General features: G+C 43.4%; 1 protein-coding gene across 10 annotated transcripts in view; it reads left to right on the top strand.

Moving 5' to 3' along the window:
- The window catches only part of LOC144192918 (zinc finger protein ZXDC), a 43,711-nt gene extending 25,159 nt beyond the window's left edge, over positions 1-18,552 (top strand). For 2 of the 10 annotated variants that reach the window (XM_077711749.1, XM_077711750.1), the window contains exons 7-8: positions 2,504-2,620; positions 2,684-2,818. In XM_077711749.1, coding sequence (XP_077567875.1) covers positions 2,504-2,620 — 117 coding nt within the window. In that variant the 3' untranslated portion in view covers positions 2,684-2,818. Of the gene's footprint in view, positions 1-2,503; positions 2,621-2,683; positions 2,836-13,523; positions 13,623-13,726; positions 14,379-18,316 lie in introns of those variants that run through there. The other 8 variants (XR_013325494.1, XR_013325493.1, XM_077711743.1 and 5 more) reach the window with 7 other exon arrangements.
- Positions 18,553-21,968: the final 3,416 nt, after the last annotated feature.

Below are 21,968 nucleotides of genomic sequence, written 5' to 3'. Positions count from 1 at the left end.
GTGAGTGAGTGAGTGAGTGAGTGGTGAGTGAGTGAGTGAGTGAGTGACGTGAGTGAGTGAGTGAGTGAGTGAGTGAGTGAGTGAGTGAGTGAGTGAAGTGAGTGAGTGAGTGAGTGAGTGACGTGAGTGAGTGAGTGAGTGAGTGAGTGAGTGAGTGAGTGAGTGACGTGAGTGAGTGAGTGAGTGAGTGAGTGAGTGAGTGAGTGAGTGAGTGAGTGAAGTGAGTGAGTGAGTGAGTGAGTGAGTGAGTGAGTGAGTGAGTGAGTGAGTGAGTGAGTGAGTGAGTGAGTGAGTGAGTGAGTGAGTGAGTGAGTGAGTGAGTGAGTGAGTGAGTGAGTGAGTGAGTGAGTGAGTGAGTGAGTGAGTGAGTGAGTGAGTGAGTGAAGTGAGTGAGTGAGTGAGTGAGTGAGTGAGTGAGTGAGTGAGTGAGTGAGTGAGTGAGTGAGTGAGTGAGTGAGTGAGTGAGTGAGTGAGTGAGTGAGTGAGTGAGTGAGTGAGTGAGTGAGTGAGTGAGTGAGTGACGTGAGTGAGTGAGTGAGTGAGTGAGTGAGTGAGTGAGTGAGTGAGTGAGTGAGTGAGTGAGTGAGTGAGTGAGTGAGTGAGTGAGTGAGTGAGTGAGTGAGTGAGTGAGTGAGTGAGTGAGTGAGTGAGTGAGTGAGTGAGTGAGTGAGTGAGTGAGTGAGTGAGTGAGTGAGTGAGTGAGTGAGTGAGTGAGTGAGTGAGTGAGTGAGTGAGTGAGTGAGTGAGTGAGTGAGTGAGTGAGTGAGTGAGTGAGTGAGTGAGTGAGTGAGTGAGTGAGTGAGTGAGTGAGTGAGTGAGTGAGTGAGTGAGTGAGTGAGTGAGTGAGTGAGTGAGTGAGTGAGTGAGTGAGTGAGTGAGTGAGTGAGTGAGTGAGTGAGTGAGTGAGTGAGTGAGTGAGTGAGTGAGTGAGTGAGTGAGTGAGTGAGTGAGTGAGTGAGTGAGTGAGTGAGTGAGTGAGTGAGTGAGTGAGTGAGTGAGTGAGTGAGTGAGTGAGTGAGTGAGTGAGTGAGTGAGTGAGTGAGTGAGTGAGTGAGTGAGTGAGTGAGTGAGTGAGTGAGTGAGTGAGTGAGTGAGTGAGTGAGTGAGTGAGTGAGTGAGTGAGTGAGTGAGTGAGTGAGTGAGTGAGTGAGTGAGTGAGTGAGTGAGTGAGTGAGTGAGTGAGTGAGTGAGTGAGTGAGTGAGTGAGTGAGTGAGTGAGTGAGTGAGTGAGTGAGTGAGTGAGAGAGAGAAGAGTGAGTGAGTGAGAGTGATATATATAGATATCTCCATCTATATATATATATATATATATATATATATATATATAATATATATATATATATATATATATATATATATATATATATATATATATATATATATATATATATTTCAGCAACACAGTTATTTATTTATATATTTATTCAAGTATTTATTAACTTATTACCTATCTATTTATGTCTAAAATGCCTTTCCTATTTCTGTATCCTCACCCTCTTGATACTGTAAAAACGAAATTTCCCGAATACAGGATGAATAAAGTTATCCAATTCCAATCCAAAAGCCAAACCTCTCTATTTAGCCTTTGACAAGTTTATAGGGTAATAGCATGGGTTAAAAAGAAAAAAAAGTTGCTTCAGGGAAACGAGTCCGCCGAGAGAGCGCTATCCCCGCTCAAGAAGAATAGAATCAATTGTTCGGTGTATCTGATGATGATGAATCACACTTTGAAAAATGTTAAATATTATGATGTAGACAAAGGTTTTAAAATTGTAAATTCCATTTGAGTTGAATTGTGTTCATATTGGTAGTTTTGTTTTGGCAGATTTCCGTACCATATGTTGTGAATAAATGTTTTGTCATGTGACATGTGTTCAGCATTTGCCAGTTACCAGTACTCGGGTGTGTGGAAATTTTTGACTTTAGCGTTTTCAGGTATCGGCTCAGAGTTTTGGGAAAATTTGGACAAATGTTTAAAAATAGGAATAGCTAAGATAGGAATACGACCTCAGTACTCCTTGGTGTGAGCTGAAAAAAACTGGAAAAAAATTATACCAAATTTAGTCACAAATTACGGGGGGCGCGTAATACTCAAATAAATACAATACATCTTTGGAGCTGGTCTCTGGGTTGTGTTTAACTGTTCTCACCATCCTTTACCTCTGCTCATCTGAGATTTTTCTTGGCCTGCCACTCTTGGCTATAACTAGAATTACCTGTCGTCCTCCATTTTCTCACTGTTTCTCACAGTGGAAAATTGTGGAAAACAGTGGAAACTGACAGTTGGAGTCTAAACCATGATGCTAAACTTGTCAAACCTCTTAAAATATCATCCCAATCGAACTTTGGCCCTGAGAGTTATTAACGATTTAGTAGTGATTTTGGGACATTGCCAAAACCTTTTTTACATTTACCATAGAAAACTACAGTTTGTTGTGAGGCCTTAAAATAAATTGGTTTTGCTCATGATAACTGCAGTGACCACATTATCGTCTTTTGTCAGAATGGTGGTTCTGCAAGGACAGACTACAGAGCCATTCAACTAGCCAAACGGAACAAGCACATCAATCCTTCAGTCTCTGGTAGCACAAGCATGGAAAAGCCTGCACCCATTTTCTAAGTATTTCATTCGGTCCCCTTTTGAAATACCCTTAACCAATTCCACACAATTATTGTACTGTAGAGGCATCTGGATCGAGTCAGAGAAAATCAAGAGGCGCCAAATCCACTCCATCTACTGCTCGCCATTGTGAAGAATCAACCCCTACATCTGACGGCGTACAACTGCGTGACTCAGTATCCGGGACTCAATTTGTCCAAATTCATCTATCACAGGTGAAGTGTTAGAGCATTAGAGTAAAGGAGGTTGTTGTTTTTTTGACAGTTCTGACTAGGCTTTGGGATTACAGTAATCCATGGAATATCACGTATGTTGGCCGTGACTCTAAAAACCGCGAATCAGGTTCACCCTTATTATTAGTACATACCATGGTACATATTTTCGCGCCTGTACACAAGTACAGTAGTAAAATGGTGTAAATATTAAATATTACAGTTATGGGCATATGTTGTATCTGCATCAACAATTCATTACAAATTGTCACATAACTCGTGCGACACTGCCTATCCCAACTACGATGTTGGCCCTCCGTTAGCAATCCCTTAGGAATCCATTAGGAATCCATTAGGAAAGCATTTAAATTGTGTTCGATCCATGGCTTCAATCTATTTTCCAAGTGTTCAGACCCGCATTCTGTTGTCATTCATCACAGGCATTTTCTGTATTGCTCTAATGTGCTGTCTTTGAGTATTGGGAATATTTCTGAGGGTTAGAAGTGTAGCCAGCACACAAGTCTAATGCCTTGCCACTCCCCTGGGTTGTTTTGAATGGATTTACCACAATGCTAGGATTGCCCTGGCAGACTATTTTTATGTCCTCTGGGTTGATCGTAATAAGTAGCATGCTGGCAAGAAATAAAACCAGTCACTAAAGCGGTCAGGGCCATACAAAAATTTAATGTAGTGCACAAAAAAGTTGCATCGACCATTTTTGAGAAAATTTTTGACTTTTAAGTGCACCCAATAGGTGTGAAAATACGGTAAAACAAAATTCCACTTTGATTTTTTTCGTTTTAGGTGCAAAACATGTATTGTGGTAGTTATTATGGGGTGATCCTACTTAGCGATTTTCCGTTTATCGCAGCCATATCTGGTTCCAGATCTTATTTCGTAACTTCATCATTTCTTTAGTAGAGGTGTACTTTATATGTAAATTATCTAATTTGTTCCACAGTCCTTACACAACTACCATCTAAACTAGACATGAGCAAACTACGGCCCGCGGGCCACATCCGGCCCGCTAGGCCTTTTAATCCGGCCCGCCGACGTTGTCCAATTTTTTTACATTTATTTATTTTAATTTATTTATTATTTTTTAATTTATTTTTTTCCCAAGATAGCGTCGTCATGCGGAAGCCAGTGGCATTAGCTCTGTCCACTCTTATTTGTTTTTCGTGTTTTAAAGCCCCTCTATCATTTTTTAAATGACATTCTGATATTTATTAACACATTCCTTTTAACTTGACTTTGTACTTTATACTTTTTACTTAAATAATGCGTGATGAGTATGTTAATACTTTAGTCCTTTTTTTCTGTTTCTGTTTCATATGTACTGTTAACGGATGCAGTTTTTTATATGTATCGTATCTTGTGCTGACCCAGTCCATCTGTCAAATTTTTAAAGTCAATCTGGCCCCCGGGCCAAAGTTTGCCCACGCCTGATCTAAACCCTATAAAATTGATCAAAGTGTACCAATTTCATATGAAAGATGTGAAGGAACATAAAATTGAGAAAAAATATAAGGAAATTATTTATTAATGTCTTAAAATAAATAGAGCATATGAAAATGAGCCTTGCACCGCTGAAATAGTTCCCTCCGCGGCCGTTATAATGGGAATGTGATACCCACGTTTGTCTGCCAGATGGCGGCAAGAGCCTGTTCTACCATGGCCAAAAGCCATCCACTTTGTAGTACAGTGGTACCTCTACATATGAGCATGTCGACATACGAGGAAAATTTTGAACACATAATTATCTCTAGATACGAGAAAAAATTCGAGATGCGAGAAAACCAGGTGGCCAAGACATGAGAGGCTGTTTATCATTGTATCTTTTTTGCCGCATCCCTTTTGTGAATAACAGATGTCTACGAGCACTGGGCGGAGCGGTGCATTTTTTTCAGTGTTAGTATTTTAGATCGCGTTGGCTGCTCATAAGAACATCAGGGGCACTGGCTCTCTCCCCGCAACTCCTCGTGTAATATCTCTGGTCGCAACTACCTTTTTGTAACGTCTCTGCAAGCACTGAGCGGAGCGTTGCATTTTTTTTTGCTCCTTCTTTACCACGACGCACCGGTGCAGAGTCCGCATCACTGCAGATGCCGCACCGATCCGCCAGTCGATCTCCCGCTCCATTCTTCCCTCACTCGGGAACAAGACCCCAAGATACTTTAGTCTTAGGTTTGGAGGTGCTGATTCTCACACTAAACGCTTCACACTTGGTTGCGAATCGTTCCAGCGAGAGTTGGAGATCACAGCCTGATTAAGCCAACAGAACCACATTATCTGCAAAAAGGAGGGATCTAATACTGAAGACACCAAACCGGAACCCCTCAAGGCCACGGCCGCACCTAGATTTTCTGTCCATAAAAGTTATGAACAGAATACGTGACAGGGCAACCCTGAAAGAGTCCTATCCCCACCGGAAACGGATCCGACTTACTGTAGGCTATTTGGACCAGAGTCTGACACCGGTCATAACCAGGTGGTGATCGATTGACCGCTCCTCTCTTTACCCGTGTCCAAGGCATGCGGCCGCAGGTGCGATTACATGACCACAAAGTCGATCATCGAACTGCGGCCTAGGGTGTCCTGATGCCAAGTGCAAATATAAACCACCTTATGCTTGAACATAGTGTTCATTATTGTCAATCCACGATGAGCGCAGGAATCCAACAATACAACACGACTATGGTTCCGATCACTCCCCTCCAGGTCTCACTGTCATTGCCAATGTGAGCATTGAAGTCTACCTGCAGAATGAAGGAGTCCCCCAGTGGAGCACTCTCTAGCACCCCCGCCACGGACTCCAAAAAGGGTGGGTACTATGAACTGCTGTTTGGTGCATAAACACAAACAACAGTTAAGTCCCATCCCCCCCACCCGAAGACGCAGGGATGCCACCCTCGTCCACTAGCAACAAGTATACCCACACTCGCTCAGCGGCACAACTCCAGAGTGGAAGAGTATCCAATCCACCTCCAGAGGAATGGTACCGGAACCCAAGCTATGTGTAAAGTTGAGCCCGACTCTGCCAAGTTGGAATTTCTCGACCTCGCTCAGGCTCTTTCCCAACCAGAGAGGTAACATTCCACGTCCCAAGAGGCACTTTCTGCAGCTGGGGATCGGACCGATAAGGATCCCTCCCTCCGTTAGCAACCGCCCAGCTGTCGACGCGCCCAATCTCTTTTGCCCTTCTCACAGGTGGTGAGGCCACGTGAGGGGGAACTCACGTCGACTCTTCGGGCTGTGCCTGGCCGGGCCCCATGGGTGTAGGCCCAGCCACTGGGCTCTCGCCATCGCGCCCCTCCAGAACGGGGCCCCGGTGACCGGCGTCCGGGCAAGGGAAGACATCGTCCAATAATGTTGCTCATCATAAGAGGTCTTCTGGGGCATTTTTTGTCTGGTCTCTCACCTCAGACCAGTTTAGCATGGGTGAGCAGTGGCGGGCCGTCGGGGCCTTCAAGGCCTTCTCTGCTGGCTTAAGAAATATCTGAATCATATATTATATTTTGTCCATCAATACTTAGAGCACATCAACCGTCAGAAGCATATCAACCGATTTGCAGTCCTGGAAAGTCATGAAGCTGGTGGCTGCGAGCTGTTCTTTCACTGTGAATCCAATTTCCTTTTTGGACATTGTAATGGATGTTGTTAACCCTATTCATTTTTTTTTTTTGGCGTACCCCAAACAAAAATAGACTCCTGCTGCAATTTGCCAAACCAACCCATTAGTTGGATCGCCATCCCTCGAAACCAATATAAAAGAGTTCCCTACAGTTTATCGTATTGCTCGCTGAGCAATAATCTTTCCAATTAATATTGGAGTGGTTGCTGCATTTTATTCGGTCACAAAGCTTATTTTATCCGTCTCATCAAACGTTTCAACTGAGACTACCTTCTTACAGTGCAAAAGGTGGTCCCACATCCCCTCTCAGTGTGCTAGTGCTTCTTCTTTACATTGCAGGTTGAGCACCACCGTTGGCCCAATCCGTTTCCTGTTTAGAAGGACACTCTCCTTCTGCTAATCCAAATTCAATGCGTTTTCTTAAAGATTTTTCTTTTTATGTAGTCAACCAGATTAGCCTCATCATCCAGTTCCAATCGTGCAGTGAATAATGACGATTTGTATAGTCTACTAAATAGGATTTCCCTAAGTCGTTGTCCTGTTGAACTCGTTATGTAGGCAGTGATTTCATAACGAGATATGGAACCTTCTATCCATCCAGCCAATTATTTTGTTAACACAATTAGGTTGCCATTATCACTATAAATCAATGGTTCTTTGAAATTTCAAATCGTGCACTGATATGCCGAGCACAGGTTAAGCATGCTCTGCAACCAACTTAACCCTATAAATTGTGTAGTGGCACCGTATCAAGCCACAATCCCCCGTGTCGAGACATAGGACTTCCCACAGGACTCAGGCTAGCTTTTAAAGGCAGCTGAGATACCAATTCTTTGTTTCTTGTTTTGTTTTCCTTCAGTGCTCCCAAATTTCCCATTCCGCAGAGCAGATTTTTTTTTTTCTCAACATTAAGTTTCAAATATAGAGTACTGCTGCTGCATTCTCGTCATAAATTTCATTTGGCGAATTTCTTTTTTTTCTTTTCTTTTTTGTTTTTGTCCTAATCTGTCGGCGCCATCCCCGAAGGGCTTATTGGCAATTTCAGAAATCAATTTCAATTTTCCAAATCCTTTTCCAGCTTTATATTTAATTGATAGATTATATCTTGGTGGCCAGCCATTCAAAAACAAAATGTCAGCTCATAATCAGTGGAATTTAGAGTACAACCTGTCTCGCATCCTTAATTTTGGTTTGTGGGAGTAAACTGGAGTACCTGGAGAAAACCCACAAATTCTCGAGGACACCAGATATACTCCACACTCTGGAAGGTCTGCATCCACCCCGCTTTTATTAGTAGATCTTATAACCGTAAGGTTGATGTGCTGATCACCAGTCTGTCAGTGGCCCGCACATTTTCATCACAGGTGCAAACCACCATCCCCTGTGGGGCTTCTTAGTTCACTCCCTCTTGCTGCCCTATCAGCAATAATCATTCCATTATTGACATACGCTAGCCTAGTCTCATGCTAACGCCTTTTCAAATGAATCGTCCTATGTATTGACAAAAAATTGAAAATGCACCTGCAAATGAGACCCCGCCCTATCACACGGTGCGTTTTGTAAGTGTTTAATTACAGTAATTTGTTTTCCCCAGCCACTCAGAGCCACAGTATAAGGATGAAAGAGCCGCATGCGGCTCCGGAACTGTAAGTTGCCAACCCCTGCAATAAACCAAAAGGGTCATAGATGGAGTTGACAACTGCCAAGATTCTCCTTCTTGTCATTGGCTTGTCTGGAAGCTTGATGCTATAAGTGAAAGTATCTGTTTCTGTATCTCACTGTATGTTGAGTGCTCTCTCGACAGGTAGAGGTTCAGAGCTGAGATCCAGATTTTTTTTTGGTTTCTTTAGCTCTCTTTTCGCCCACTTGTCATCAAAGTAAGGCCACTGCATCATCCTCTGTATGAGCGCTCTTCAAGCAGGCGTGTTCATAAAAATTGTAAAGGACTGGCTGATGATATGGCGCCAAAGAGGGGCACCATCATTCTGAACTCTTTCATGTGCTCGTTCAATTTGCCGTCGGGCCACCAATTTGAGTGTTGAATGTCTGCGTCGGCGTGTTCTGGCACATTCACCTGATAAAACATTGACTCGATGTTGGCCATCAATGGCAACAGTTCCTCCCAGAATCTCAAGAGGACACCAATGTGTGTGTTGGTGTTGTTGGGTCCTTGTATTACTCTACTGTTCAGAGACTGGTCCCGAAAAGAGGCAGCAGAGTCAAAGACCACTCCTATTTTTCTCTTCTTGGGGCGATTCACCCCAATGGTGCAGTATGTAGGACACCCTGGCATCGGCTCAGTTTATCTGGTCGTCTGAAACTGGGACAGCGTGGCCTTTTTTTTTGATGACATTGTCCATGAAGCGCTTGTAATCTTAGAAGCCACGATCCTTCTTGAGCTTTCTGTGCAAGATAGCCAGGCGCTGTTCTGCCATGCAATGGCTATATGGCATTGGCAGCTTGTCATCCTCGAGTGGCAATCTGATGCTGTAGTGGCCGTTTTCGAAGGTTGTTGTCTTCTTCACCAACTGCATGAGTTGCTTGTCTTCTTGAGACATCTTCACTTTGTCATTGTTGATATGCTCTGGAAAATCAGTGTTGTAGTGCTGTAACAGTAGCCTTTCAATCTCTGTCACTGTAATTCTGTTGCTTGACCAGTGAGGTGGTTTCTCCTTTTCACCTACATTATTCCTTATTGGTCCATTTACGACCCAGCCAATGGCAGTCTTCACTGCATAGGTTTTCCATTGCGACCGTTCATGAAATGCCGAGATTCCATTGCACTCGAACAATAAGTACAACAAGAGGAAGCTTCATTAAGTATGCCGACGTCTGTTTCTATTTCTGGCAGGCGCCCTTCACTGAGGCGGGGCCACATCTGGATTTCTTATTGCTTGGGAATATTTTCGGTGTACACAGGAATGTTACAGTGGGTGTACACCTTGGGGAGCTCGTTGAACTTGCTGGCTTCCAGCCCACACACCTCCAAGCCAAAATCATGTAACTGTTCTTGGCTTTCTATCCGCCAGGTTGATCTTGATTCGTTGTTTTCAGAAGAATTTGTGCAGGTTACCCCTTAACGTTTAGCCTTTTCTGCAGATATTATGTGATGAATGTGGCTGTGCTGCCTGGTTCCATGAAGGTATATGTTTCTACATGTTTGTCGCTCATCCTTGACTTTATTTTCACCGGTACTACTGACAGCACATACTCATTTTCTCCTGCCCCAGTAGGACAAGTAGCTTCTTGCGTGACAATAACTTGAGGGTTTGTTTCTTCTTGAGGATCTTTGTCCTTCTTCTCTGAGTCAGAATCGTCTCCTTTATTTTTGTGTAAGTGTTTTAGTTCACAGATCTTGCACTCTTTCCTTTTCCTACAGAACTTGCTGAGAGGACTTGAAGCCAAACACCCAAAGCATAAGCCCCTGGACTTCAAAAACTCCACCCGTTCCTTGTGTGGCTGATTCTTGATTTTGTTGCAGGTCGCTAGGGGGTGAGCTTGTTGACAGTACATACATGGCTTTTCAAAGGCGCTTCTCTTCTTACTTAGGTTTGTTGACTTTTCTTTTGCTCCTTTGCTGTTTTGATTTTCAACGGAGACGTTCAATGCAAAGCTCCCTCGTTTCTCTTTCTTAGCTGCGGGTCTTTCCTTATCACTTTTTCCAGTCGAGGTTGGGTGACTATCTGAGATGCCACCGAAGAATGGATCCATGTCAATTTTGGCTTGATGCTCTGTGTAGCTTACCAGGTCAGTAAATCTCGCTCTTCGGTCTCACCTCTCAGTGATATTGCAGGCTTCAGGACGCCATTGCTGTTTTAGTTTGTAGGGTAACTTGGATACCACTGTCCATAAATTGGTAGGTTTGTCCCTCTCCGGTGATTCTATGTCCTTCATAGTGTTGCAGCATCTGATAAGGAACATGGAGTAGGCATTTAGCGCCTTTCCGTCTTCAGATTTGACCTGCGGCCACTAAAATGCATTGTTGATGTACGCACTGGCGATCCGTAATTCATTTACATAATGCCTGTGCAGAGTCGCTGAGCTTCTTTGTAGACTCTGCCAGGTTGTAAACACTGATCTGAACTAGCTCTTGGGGTTAGTAAATTGTTCCAAGAAGTACAATTTATCCTGATTGCTGTCAGTCTTCTGTTCTATGGAATGTTCAAACGCTCATATGAAGGACTTGTATTGCAGTGCATCACACCGGAACATTGGAATTTCTTTGGTTGGTAGCTGTGATTGCTTTATCTTCTTCCCGGGCAGCTCTCTGATCACGTTCTGCCTATACATTACCTTCAGAATGTCAAAATTGCTGTTAAAATTGGACTGATAGCTGGTGTCTTGTAGAACCGTTGGTGGCCCTTGGATGTATGGCATAAGTGGCAGCGTTTGAGGGATTGCAACGTCCGATTGAGGAGGTGAGGCTATGGTGATGTCCTGTCTCCGACTTCCTCTGTCTTGACCTTCGCCCGTGGCTACTCGCATCATCTTCTGATCTATCGTATTCGTTTAGCGTTACTTTCAGCCAACGCAATTTCCATCTCAAGTTCTTCCTTTTTAACTTTTATTCTGCCTATTTCTATGCTCGTTGTTGCTTTGCTTTAACTTCTTCCATTTTCCGCTGTTCCTTTAAGGCAACTTCTTCTAACTCGAGCAGCTGCACCTCCGCTTCTTATTCTACCTACTGCTTTTTCTCTAGCATTGCGGCACGTTCCAGTAATGCTGAATGCTGTGCTTCTTAGCTATCACGGGTCACTGACATTCTCGATCCTACAGTAGAACGGCTTACGTTAGACCCATGCATGCTGTCTAGTCCAGTTTTGCAGACGCCGCTCTGTAAGATGCTGTCATCGGGCTGGACTCCATCCTGCAATACAGTTTCAATTTTAGGTTGCCTTTTTGGTGGAGCAGCCTCATTCTGTTTGTCAACAAGACCTTCATCCTTACGAAACAATGACGTATGCGTCTGCAACTCAGTTTTTTCGCGCCCTTCATAGTCTATTATCTAGCACCATCTTGGGTCTCTTAGATTTTGTGTTCTAACTTCAAAATGTTGATTCACAGGATTTCCTACGTCTAAAAGCTTGTTTTCCTCATTCATCTTATCAATTGCAGAATGATTCATTTTAATTTCATATTTTCATTTCTATTGGGCTATTTTGTGTTGCATCCAACCACAGGAAAATTCAGACACCATCAATGATGGCTTAAGATGTTTATTGATTGCGGGAATGACCGCAAGCTCAGAGTTCATTTTCGTGACTTGGTTTTTCACCGGTCCAGTTAGTCTTCCAAGTCGGGCCACCTCGCCTTGTTTCCACGGAAACTCGGCTTCTTCTTCTTTGCTTGGCGAAGCTTGTTCTCCTGCTCCCTTCATTTGCACACCATGGATTCATTGATCTTAAATTTCCTCGCGGCTGCTCCCTTTCCATGTTCCCCTGCATATTGATGGCTTGTTTGAACTGTGCCTCGTAAGCGTGTCTCTTTTTATTATTCATTTTCGGGGGGCCTTAGAAACCAAGCTAAAATTGTTTTGCAATAAAGCAAATGCCCACTATATACTGGTACCTAGTAGGGGCGCGCCTTTAGCGTCTTCTTACACACACTCCGCATGCCTGACGCCGCCCACATCCACCTTTTCTCTATATAACTAGTGTGTTGGCCAGAAGTGCTCTCAGTCAGGCTTTGGAACTCGGCGCATACACACGGCGCTTCACATTATGAGGCGCCCAGTCTATTTTGGAGAAAATTTAAGACTTTTTAGTGCGCCTTATAGTCATGAAAATACGGTAGTTGTGTTATTGTTTTAGGTTTTGGGGGTTTTGTCAACCCTCGAAGACTGAAAGAGGATAAGAAATGGATTTTATTGCAGATTTACTATCAAAGCCATTTTCAAGACAGACTTTTCAAGAGAAGCTAATGAAAGCTCCGAAGCGTTCAAGCCTGGATTTGTAAATTGATACAGTTGCATGTGTATCCATGACATAAAATAAGGAAAATAATAACAATATTGTCAATGACATATCACAAATGCACTCATAGCAAAATAAATCCAGTAATAGACTCAGTCACACCACCTCAACCTCCAATTTATCCCACACCAACCACTGGAAAAAGCTTCACCCTACTCCCCGTGGAGGTAGTGGACTTGAGACATGCAGGCAATGCCACGAAGGCCACAGGACCAGATGGAATACCAGTGAAAGTACTTACAGCATGTGCTGACCAACTAGCACCTGTCTTCACAGACATTTTCAACCTGTCACCAGACCAAGCCTGCCTAAAATCGCCCACCATCATCCCAGTACCCAAGAAGTCACCCGCAAACAATCTGAGCAACTACTACCCAGTAGTCTCACACCAATCATCACAGTTTTTTGAAAAACTGGTACTAAAACACATCAAAGCCTTTCTTCCCCTCATCCACGACCCGCATCGTTTGCATATTGGCCGAATAGATCCCCTGAAGATGCATTAAACACCCCATCCATACTACACTGAGCCACTTTGAGAAAAGATGAAGCTATGTCAGAATGCTCTTCATCGACTATAGCTCAGACTTTAACACCATATTATCGGACATTCTTATCCCCCAGTTAGCTGACCTGGGAATCAAAACTTCCCCTCCTCCTGGATTAAGGAATTTCTGGTCAACCGACCCCAGCACGTAAAATTGGGTCCCCAACTCTCCGCCTGCACGCTTACCACTGGCTTGCCCAAAAGTTGTATGCTAAGTCCACTACTTTTCTCACTCTGCACACAACTATAGACCCACGCACTCTAAGTACATCATTGTGAAATTTACAGATTCAAATTCAAGGCATGAACAAATTTTTAGGTTTATCCTATTTTTAAGCTATACAAAAAGAGAGAATCCATCTCATGATAGGTTGTGTGCAAGCACAATTCTATACAAACATGAATCTTTACTGTTCTGTCTCCCAATGGTCCTGCAATGCTGAATCAGCTTGTTTTAGCTACTGTTCTGTCTCAAACCTTGTGCATGCATGTGCAGATATAGTTTAAAAGATTTTGATGTGCTTGATATTTTGGTCAGGATGACTCAACCAGTGGTGATCTAGCTTTTCAACTCGGCTCCCAGCCCTCCGCCTCTCACTCTCAGCTTACGGATGACCTTCCAGTCAATATTTTACAGGTATGTTGACATGCATATGATACAGAGAAAGGACAGAGATTACATATTTTTTCCAGGGCCATCTTTGACAAAAAAATGGTAAATTTTTTAACCTGTTCTCACAGGAAACCATTATAATCACAGAAGAAAACGACTCTGATAACTCCCAATTCACAGGAAGCACAATAAACCTTCAAGACCTAGAGTGACACATTTCCCTTCCTTGGCCACTGTTAACATGAGCAAATTGGAGCCAAGTGTGATTAACATTTTCTATGCAAATGAGTTGAGCAAGTTTTGTGGAGAGTGGGATGATGGTTAAACCAATCATCAATTTTGTATCTTTATGGTATTATCAAACTTAATGAATTGCATAAATTCAGGCTGTAAAAATTAGCTTTCACATTTTCATTTTCATTGGCCTATTTTGTGTTCCATAGTACCAGAGGCAAATTCAGACACCATCAATGATGGCTTAAGATGTTTATTGATTACTACATTCAAATATCTGATTTTATGGCATTTGCATGTCCCAGGTTGATGTTTACACTTGTTTTGGTCTTCAACTGAGACTACATGTGGATAAGAAAACATCCAGATTTTGCTATTTCCCACTAATTTCATTTCCTGTTAACTTTAAAACGCCAACCGAGAATCCATGTTGTAAAATAAACTAATATACAATGTTTATTATGGTTGTTCATTCATTATTGAGCTGTATGAAGTTATGTGAATCAATTCTCAAATGGCAGAGCTAATAAAGTAAGTGAAAGCACAGTCATTGTTGTTTGTTTCTTGGCCCTCATTAGCTTTGGACAAGGTGATAGTAATGAGCGAAGCCAAAAGGGCCATAGGCTGATGAGTTCATACAGTTGAGGACATAACAATTACAATATGAGTTCTAATTAATTATGGGGATCTATTTGTATGGCGCATCCTGATGGTGGGCGAGTGGTTAGTGCATGATCACAGAGGGGATTGAGATGGCCTACAGAGATGAGATCCTTAGACTCACCGAGTGGTGCGCTCTCAACAATGTGGTGCTGGACGTTTCCAAAACCAGAGAGCTCATCCTGGACTTTCTACGGAAAAAGGCTGCTCCCTCTCCTGTATATCAACAGCGAATGCGTAGAGTAGAGATTTTCACATTCCTGGGTGCCCGTATCCCTGCTGATCTAATTTTGGCAGCAAACACCACTGGACTCATCAGGAAGCCACCAACTTGCTGGTGAACCATTGAGAGCATGCTGACCTACACTGTCAGAATGCGATTGTTTCTCCATTTGTATTCAACAAACGACAAACAGTAAAATCAATGACAAAAAATCCATTCATTCATTTTCTGAACCACTTTATCCTCACTACGCTCGTGGAGGAATTTGCATATGGGGGAAGCCAGTCTGGCTATTTATTACAGTATAAAATGATGAGGAAAAAAATTAATGTTACATCAGCAGTAAATAACAAGCCAATTTTTTTCCATTGAAAATGCCTGTGCTAACTTTATCTGTTTTGAACCTTACAGGGCAGGGTCTGAAAAAAACGTCAAAAAAGAAGCAGGATTGTGTGCTTTGGTTTCACTGCTGTTACCAGTGTCTGTTTTTCTAGCTACAGTGGAGGAGATACAATTGGCAGCTCAGAATTTTGGTGCAGCCGCTGGCCTCTCTCTACAGCATTCAGCCTCATCGACGGATGGCGTTACGACTTACATTAGTGCAATCTGCATCCCAAAAGGCGTACCAAATGAGTATTGGTTGGCTAAACAAATTAAGCAGGTTGGGAGTCTATTTTTCATTGGGTTACTCCAAATGAAATATGGATAGGATAAACGACATCCCTTACAATGTCCAAAAACTTGGAAATTAAACAGATTGTGGATTTGTAGCAATGAAGGAATAGCTGGCAGTTTTATGGCTTCCCGGGACCACAAAATGGTTGATATGCTTCTGGCAGAGCAAGGAGGCATGTGTATAATGTTTGGAGATCAATGTTGCTCCTATATTCCCAAACAACACGTCACCCGATGTCTGTGAAGGCCTGCAGACCCTGAACCAGAATATGAAGAGAGTGGAATTTTCCACCTGGAGAGACTGGTGGGATAACACCTTTGGCAAGTGTGAAGAATTGGCATTCTCTGTGGTAATCTCAATGGCTGTTTTTGCAACTACTTTGACATTGTGAGAGTGTTGTCTTATTCCCTCCTTACACACTTTGTCGACCTATAACCACAGCAAATGCGCCTTGAAATTCCAGATTGCAAGAATTGTATCCACTTATTACACAGTCTACTGGTGAGGGCATTGATGTCCAAATCAAATCAATCAAAAGCCTTTATTGTCATCATACACAGCTGTGTATAACGAAATTGGTGTTGCTACTCCACAATGTGTTTTCCCAGTAAAAGAGAAACATAAATAAGTGATATAAAAATATAAAAAGTCTCATCCTGGTAAGGTAAATTCTAAAATATTGCACAATCTAAGATATTGCACATTGTTATTGGAAACCCCAAAGTTATTGCACAGAGATTGTGGGTCATGTTAACGCAAGTTCAGAGTCCCTATGGCTGTGGGAGAAAAAACTGTCCTTAAGTCAATTTGTCTGCCAAATGGCAGCAGCCGGGAACAGGTTGTGACCAAGGTGGTCTGGGTCCCTAACATTGTTCTGCTGAGGTAGCGAGGGCTGGCAATGTCATCCAGTGAAGGCCGATGATCTTCTGGGCGGTGTTGATCACTCTCTGCATGGCCTTTCTGTCTGCCGCAGTGCTTCCAGCGTAAGACACTGTGAGGCGATATGCCTGTTTCTGCATACTCTATTCATGAGGAGTGGGGCCAGACCTGTGCTGCATTTGCGAAATTCCATGATTATTTTTTTTTCTTGGTGTTCAGTGTAAGATTGTTCACCAAACACCCCCAAGACAGTTTGTTGACCTCATCTCTGTAGGCAGCCTCTGAGATGAGTCCGCCCATAGTGGTGTCATCTGCAAATTTGATGATGGAGTTAGACTGGTGGGTCGGTGTACAGTCCTATGTATTGTAACTTTTCCCCTGACCTGAAGGAGTTTTACGGCATTTGATGAGTTCCTGTGTCTCTGGTCATCCAGGAGAGGACTCAGTACACAGCCTTGAGGGAAGCCCGTGCTCAGTGTAATGGAGGAAGAGAGGTGGGGACCGCGTCTAACAGCTTGTTGGCGGTTGGTTCTTAATCCAGCAACAGATGGAAGACGATGGTCCAAGGTGGGAGAGTTTGCCAGCCATAATGTCCAATATTATAGTGTTGGAGGCTTAGCTATATTCAATGAAAAGCATCCTCACATAGTTCCCATGGTGCTCCAGGTGGCTCAGCGCTGTGTGCAGAGCTACGGCAATGGCGTCCTCAGTGGACCTATTTGCTCTCTAAGCAAACTGAGAGAGGGATTGCGTCCCTGGTGTGGCGGGCGACCATCTTTTGAAAGCACTTCATGATCACAGGCATAAGTGCAACAGGCCTATAATCATTCGGGCTGTCAATGATTGGCATTTTAGGAACAGGGATAATGGTGGCAGATTTCAGGGAGGATGGGATGATGGATTGTTGCGGGGAACAATTGAAAATCTTTGCGAAAACCCCAGTCAGCTCCCCAGGTCGTCCAGGCCAGCAGCCTTCCTGCTGTTCACAGTCCGCAGTACCTGTCTCACTTCATGTTCCTGATGTTCCTCGTGCTTCAGTGCACTGCTGCAGGGGGTGGATGTGTTGAGACTGATTCCAATTGGTCAGTCTCAAAGCAAGCAAAGAAATGGTTCAGTTCATCTGCTAGTGAGGCATCTGCGGTAACAGATAACATTATTGTCATTGTAATTGGTAATGTGTTTTACATATTCCCTATCACATCTTCTTTGGTTTATTTTACGTGAAGTAGTGCTCAATTTTCCTTGTATATACTGCCTTGGCCTTTTTAATGCCGTTCTTCAGGTCTGCTCTGGCAGTACTATTGTAACTTGTCCCCTGACCTAAAGGGGGTGTTACAGCATTTGATGAGTGCCTGTGTCTCACTGGCCAACCAGGATTTTTGTTTAGGAAAAACCTGAATACCTTTTTTAACAGTGACAGTGTCCGTACAGTTTTTGATATAGGAAATTACAGTGTCTGTGTAGTCCTGGAAGTTGTGGTGTTAAAAAGTTCCCAAATGCTGTGAGAAAAATAGTCCTGCAGCTGAGAAAGGGCATCCTCAGGCCATGTTTTTGTTATCTTTGTTTGTGTCCTTGTTAGCCTCCAGAGTGGGGTATACTAGGCAGTGAGGGGCCAGATCTGTGCTGCTTTTGCAAAAATCTAGGATTATTTCATTAGTTTTTGTGGTGTTTAGTGTGAGATTGTACACCAAACACCACAAAGACAGTTTGTTGACCTCATCGCTGTAGGCAGACTCATCCCCCTGAGAGAGTCCGACCACATAAGTGTCGTCGGCAAATTTGATGATGGAGACAATTCGATAGAGACGGTGATTTGGTATACCGTTTGAATTAATTCAGGGGTTAAGTTTGACAAAATAGCCAAATGAGGGGTGACAGTTGCCACATAACTAACTAAGGAGCAGGGTACATGAAGAGTCTAAAATCTTATCCTCACATTTCGTTATCACTTGAGAACTGGGACCCAGGGTGAGACTGCCATCCAGTAAAAGATTAGAAACAAGGTCAAATCACACATGCTGTATTCTCCTTGGTTTTTGTATACAGGACACCACGGTGGATACAGGAGTTTTGGAACATGCCACGTTGACGGAAGTGAGCTTTTGGACCACAAGGACGCCGAACAGCTTCTGGACTCGCTGCTGTACTCACTGTGGTCCGAGTGGCCTGCCACTGTTGGACCCTGCTCCACATTGACTCCAGTCATATTTTAGTAGATCCGACTGTTTTTGTTAACCTCCCCTGCTGCCCTGTAAAAGGAGGCAGCGGAGGTCATTGCAGGACGATTGTGGGAGGCTGAGGCCTTAGATTCTAAGGCCTCAGCCTCCCACAATGGGAGTGTGAAAGGGGTAGTCGTCTCCTTCTAAGGCTTAGAAGGAGACGACTACTCCTTTCACACTCCCATTTTGCTAGGATATGAAGAAAAAAAGCGACCCACACTGTTTTGTTTCACCCTGGTGACTGGGTGTTCCAGGGGTTTAGGAAAAAAGCAGTGTTTTCTTTAACAGGACTGGGATCTCAGGGAGGGGTTCATCCTGAATAATGTGAAGAGCTCCAACATTGAGACATGTTCCTTGTTCTGATTCTGTGGGAAACTTGAGGCTTTATCATTGACTTGTCTTAAGGACTATGAATTCAACAGGACGAGTCAAAGAACATATAGACATATTCTCTATGTTTCACTTCACTGAAGGGACATTACTGAAAAGACTGTTTACAGATTTATACAGGGACTGGACAGCATAAACCGAGCAGAACAAAAGAGGCAACTGGGTATCAGTGGGACATTGAAGGTAATTATGTTGTAAAACAATTGCAGTCAAACATTTTTTTCTGCCTGCTGTGAAAATTGTCTGATGTGATCCAAAAGGCTCCCCCAATGGACAGGTAAAAAATGCGACAGGTCAGTTTCTGAGTAAGTTGCCAACTTGACAGTGTAAGAACGTGAAGGTGCCAGGAGGACACTGCTGACAGAATGTTCATGCAGGCAGTAAGTGAAGAAGTACTTGCCCGGTTCTATTTTGTGGGCCTTCATCTATGGCCTTAGGATATTCTGCTACTTTTGTCTTACTTGCTTCCATTTTTTTAGTTAGACTGATAGCTGGGTTTGGTTTATGGTTGGTTCATTCTTGTATTATTTTTTGTTGATTAGAGTAAAATAACAAAAGGGGGAAATGTATACGAAAGTACAAGTTTGGTCAATAAGCGCGATTGTTATGACTTTTGTCATGTTTCTAATTTTAGTTACAGGAAGTTACGTACGACTAAAGAAATTTTGGCAGAAGGACCAAAATTCTCAAACAACTTTCGAGACAAGGCGAATGCAGAGTGAAAAGCCGATAATGGCCCTTGATTTAAATTATATCCTGAGAGAAAGTGTGGTATGTAAACTTGACTTTTGTGAAGTGAATAGCAAAGTGAATTTGAGGAGATCTGACAGGTTAGGATTGACCGCGGTCATAGGTTTGTAAACAGTTAGCGGAAGTTAGCGGAAGATAAATCCCCATCAGGCAGATTGTTGTTACAGCTGGAAGGTACTGACAGTGACCATTGATGACTTGAAGGGTGAATGCCAGTGCTGAGTGCAGGTATATCCATGGACGCAGGCCCACTGTTTTCCAAACACTTTTTCAGGATCAATTGACCCCACTGATGTAGCTCTGCTTAGAATATCTAGAGTCGAGCTAAAGGGCATGTGGCAAGATGGCTTGCTGCCGGTCCTCCGGACAACCGGATGGACAGGCACTAATGCGGGGGTTTAACCAATTGTTTTAAACTCATCAGGCAGAAAATTGAAATATAGAAAGAATGGTTTTGTCTCCTTGTGCCCTGTGATTGGCTGGCTACTAATTCAGGGTGTTCCCCGACTCTGGCCCGAAGTCAGCTGGGAATCATATGCTTATTATCCTTTGAATTTGGCTGTTTACCTTTTTTTGTTTAGTTTGGTTTATCTGTACTTAAGTATTGATCAAATAGGGGGACTGAGGGAAAGTAACATTTAACATGTACAAGTAATAGGCAAATACAAATAAACATTAAAGTTGTTACCGTATTTACTCGCACATAAGCTGCTTTTGTCAGACAAAAAATGATGACTGAATCGAAGGTATGGCTTTTATGTGCATAAAAACACGACTTGCAAAAAACTGCCACTTGACGGTGACGTGACGACGCAAGCGAATACTGATGTGGTCATTTATTTCAAAATAGAGAGAAGATAAACAGATAAAACACTAAACAAAATGTATTTTGACGTCTATCATCATTGGGCGCCGTTTAAAGCGGCTGCTTGTTGCAATAGCTCCCTAAACCCTCACTCGCATTCTGAGTTTTTACAGATTTTTTTATCCTTTATTTTGATCTTTTATTGTCTCTTAAGACTTTACTTGTTACTTTACTTTATATATTATATTCGCTACTTTAATGTTTTGAAACTTTACTTTCAAGACTCTACTCCAAGACTCAAGCTGTGCGAGAAGCAGTCTTTGATCTATTAGTTTAGTTCATCTCTTCAAATTTCAAATTTTGGACATCTTTTGACCCACTCAGCCATGCCTACGCTGCTTTACACGAAGGGTCAACTGTTAGCGCTACGCAACACCGGGATTCCCCTGGACCTCCCCGCGGTGTTAAAGCGAAAGAGAAGAGGATGGATGAAATTGTCAGGAGAAAAAGCGACGCTTCAGACGCAGCATTCCATCTATTATTATGGGGAATGTAAGATTTCTCCCCAATAAGATGGAAGGGCGAACGGCGCTGACCAAACAACAAGGACAATATTGCAGCATCTGCATTGTGCTTCACGGAGACCTGGCTGGATGAGCGAATACCAGACTCTCATCTCCTTGAAAGGCTTTCAGCTGGTGAGGGCGGACAGAGATGCTGAGGAGAGCGGTAGGAAGAAAGCTGGGGGACTCGCTGATTTTATTAATAGTAGATGGTGCAGTCCTGGGCATATTACTGTGAAGGAGGAACTTTGCACTCGAGATATCGAGCTAGTAGCTGTTGGCATCAGGCCGTTTTACATCCCCGGGAGTTCTCGCACGTCATCGTAATAACTGCGTATATACCTCCTTCGGCCGATGCGGCAGTGGCTCGCGAGCTGCTACGCGCTGCTGTGTCCCAGCTGTGGACGTCACACCCCCAATCTCTACTTCTTATCTCTCGTGATTTTAACCATGCTCCCTTTACTTCGACTCTCCCCACCTTCACTCAGTATGTGAATTGCCACACCAGGGAATGAAAAACTCTGGAACTGCTGTATGCCAACACAAAGGAGGCATACAGCTCAGTCCCCCTGCCCCCACTGGGCCGCCCGCTCAGACCACAACCTGGTCCATCTGATCCCCACCTACATCCTATGGTGACGAAAATATAACATACCACGAGGATCATACAAAGATGGACCGAGGAGACCAGCATGGTAGTGAGGGACTGTTTCGAGACAACAGACTGGGAGGTGCTGTGCAATTCACATGGGGAAGACAATGACAGCTTGTCCCACTGCATCACAGATTATATTAACTTCTGTGTTGAGAACATTGTACTGTCCAAGAAGGTCCGTTGTTACTCCAACAATAAGCCGTGGGTCACCGGGGATCTCAGAGCCCTCCTGAACAAGAAGAAGAGGGCTTTTAGGTCTGGGGAGAAGGAGAGTCTTAAAACGGCCCAGAAGGAGCTGAAGAGAGAGATAAGGAGG

Source organism: Stigmatopora nigra, unplaced genomic scaffold (assembly GCF_051989575.1).
Source record: "Stigmatopora nigra isolate UIUO_SnigA unplaced genomic scaffold, RoL_Snig_1.1 HiC_scaffold_29, whole genome shotgun sequence".
Classification (NCBI taxonomy): Eukaryota; Metazoa; Chordata; class Actinopteri; order Syngnathiformes; family Syngnathidae; genus Stigmatopora; species Stigmatopora nigra.
Note: the sequence above shows the minus strand (reverse complement) of the source record. Positions and strands in the feature narration are given on the sequence as shown.